This window comes from Gymnoscopelus braueri, assembly GCF_963280865.1.
Source record: "Gymnoscopelus braueri genome assembly, chromosome: 22".
Lineage (NCBI taxonomy): Eukaryota > Metazoa > Chordata > Actinopteri > Myctophiformes > Myctophidae > Gymnoscopelus > Gymnoscopelus braueri.
This window is the reverse complement of record NC_137624.1, coordinates 15,604,334-15,606,292: the sequence shown is the minus strand read 5'-3', so window position 1 is coordinate 15,606,292 and position 1,959 is coordinate 15,604,334. Positions and strand designations below refer to the sequence as shown.

Sequence of the window (1,959 nt, the reverse complement as noted above, 5' to 3'; positions counted from 1 at the left end):
CTTCAGCAGCATACACAGAATACTGGAGCGCATGTATGAATCACTCAGTATGAATCCCGACCCCGAAACAGAACCTGACTGCTAGTGAACAGCCCACTAGTGCTGTACAGTATAGTGCGAGCAATAGCCTGTATGCACAGCAGCCATATTGGAAAGAAATTGGGCCTCTTCTTACTTCCTTAACAGGTGTTACCAGTAATACTAATTAAGGCTCTGTTCCATTCTGGTCAAACAGAATCAGGGTGCTGATGTTGTGCATGTTGTTGGCTCACTGGAAACACTCTGCTACACCCGTGGGTCTCAAAGTGTGGTCCAGGGAACCTCGTGGTTCCTTGAGGGGGTACCAGATGGCCCCTCACGGGTGTGTAACTATGAGAGTGTACAAATGGAACCAAATGGACCCTTACGTGTCCATTTGGTTCCATTTGTACACTCTCAGAGTTATGGGGGTCATTCAATTTAAAACGTTTTAGAACCACTGTGCTACACTAAATGGAACAGAGCCTGCATTAGTATCATTGGTAACACCTGTGAAGGAAGTAAGAAGAGGCCAGATTTCCTTCCAATATGGCTACTGTGCATAGAGCCTATTGTTCTCAACTCTAGTCTATTGCTGCTGAATCCTACCAGGACCCCTAGTACTGCTGGTTAGGGTTAGCAGTAGTAGGGTTAGCTGACCTAACTCAACCAGCCCACCCATCGAAAGGCTTTGGACGTTACTGTACACAACCTGCAGGTTTCATCTCTTTTTTCTCCTCCTTTCTTTACCCCCATGCATAACAAGATTTAAGATTCTACTTTATTGTCCCTGATGTATCTGTGCTGCCAGGAGTTTCAAACCACCCGGCACATCCAGGTTTGTCTTGAGAAAACAGTGCAAGTCCATGAAAATACAGTGGTAAAATGTGACTTTGTGTGAACACTACGTAAAGGCAGGTCACAGTGGTTGGTGTCATCTTTCTTGTTTAATCCAAACAGTACAATCTGGAGTAGGCCTGTGTGACTCACTGTGGCCTCCATCGTCACATAATTATACTGAATGCACGTGTCATCTTGACGGATCAAAGCGGCTATTAAATCGCTGCAACAGCCTGGTGAGTTGGAAACTTCCCACTCCACCAGTCTGCTTCTTTTGAACTCCTATGAAGTCTAATCTAGCCTATATGTCTGCGCTTTAGTAATTTGCCCATCGTTGCATAATTAGCTTAAAGCTCCAATCCATAAATGTTATGATTCAAGAGGTTGAAAGGCAGTACCTTTTGTCGACCAGTAGGTGTCCTACCCGACACCAGGGTCTACATTTCAGGGGAGACCACCTCCAATACCACTGCAGATGTAGGCCTACTAGTTAAATGGAATTAGCAGTGGTGGAAAGTACAGTAACTAACTACATTTACTCAAGTACTGTACTGTACTTAAGTACAATTCTGAGGTACTAATATTGTACTGAGTCTAATATTGTACTTTTTACTCCACTACAATTATTAGAAAACTTTTACTAGTTACTTTATAGGTTTTGATTATTATTACAAAACAATACATCAACCACTTCAGCCCTATATACATTTCGTCCATTCGAAAATAGCTGATCTACAAGCCCACAATGCGGCGCGATGCGACACATTGTGAGCTTGTAGATATGCTATTTTCAAAAGATTTGTATACATTTGAAAACTTGAAATGGGACATTCTGCATAATGAGTACTTTTACTTTTGGTACTTTAAGTACATTTTGATGCCAATACTTTTGTACTTTTACTCAAGTACATTTTTACATTGCAGTATTGATACTTTTACTTAAGTAAAGCAATTGAGTACTTTTTCCACCACTGATGGGTTGGTTAAGATAAAATGTTATTCATTAGAATAAGTTGGCTTGCCGGAAATGGCCAAGAAGTCTTTTGAGTTTGTTTTTTAAGGACTTCTAACCTTGACCTCTACCCTCAAAAGTATTCCCAG

General features: G+C 41.4%; 1 protein-coding gene across 1 annotated transcript in view; it reads left to right on the top strand.

Annotated features, from left to right (window-relative positions):
• musk (muscle, skeletal, receptor tyrosine kinase) overlaps window positions 1–251 on the top strand; it is a 52,884-nt gene extending 52,633 nt beyond the window's left edge. The window contains exon 16 of the mRNA XM_080419002.1: window positions 1–251. This exon is cut by the window's left edge and continues 619 nt beyond it. Within this exon, the coding sequence (XP_080275128.1) occupies window positions 1–85 (85 nt within the window). The 3' untranslated portion in view covers window positions 86–251.
• The last annotated feature ends 1,708 nt before the right edge of the window (window positions 252–1,959 follow it).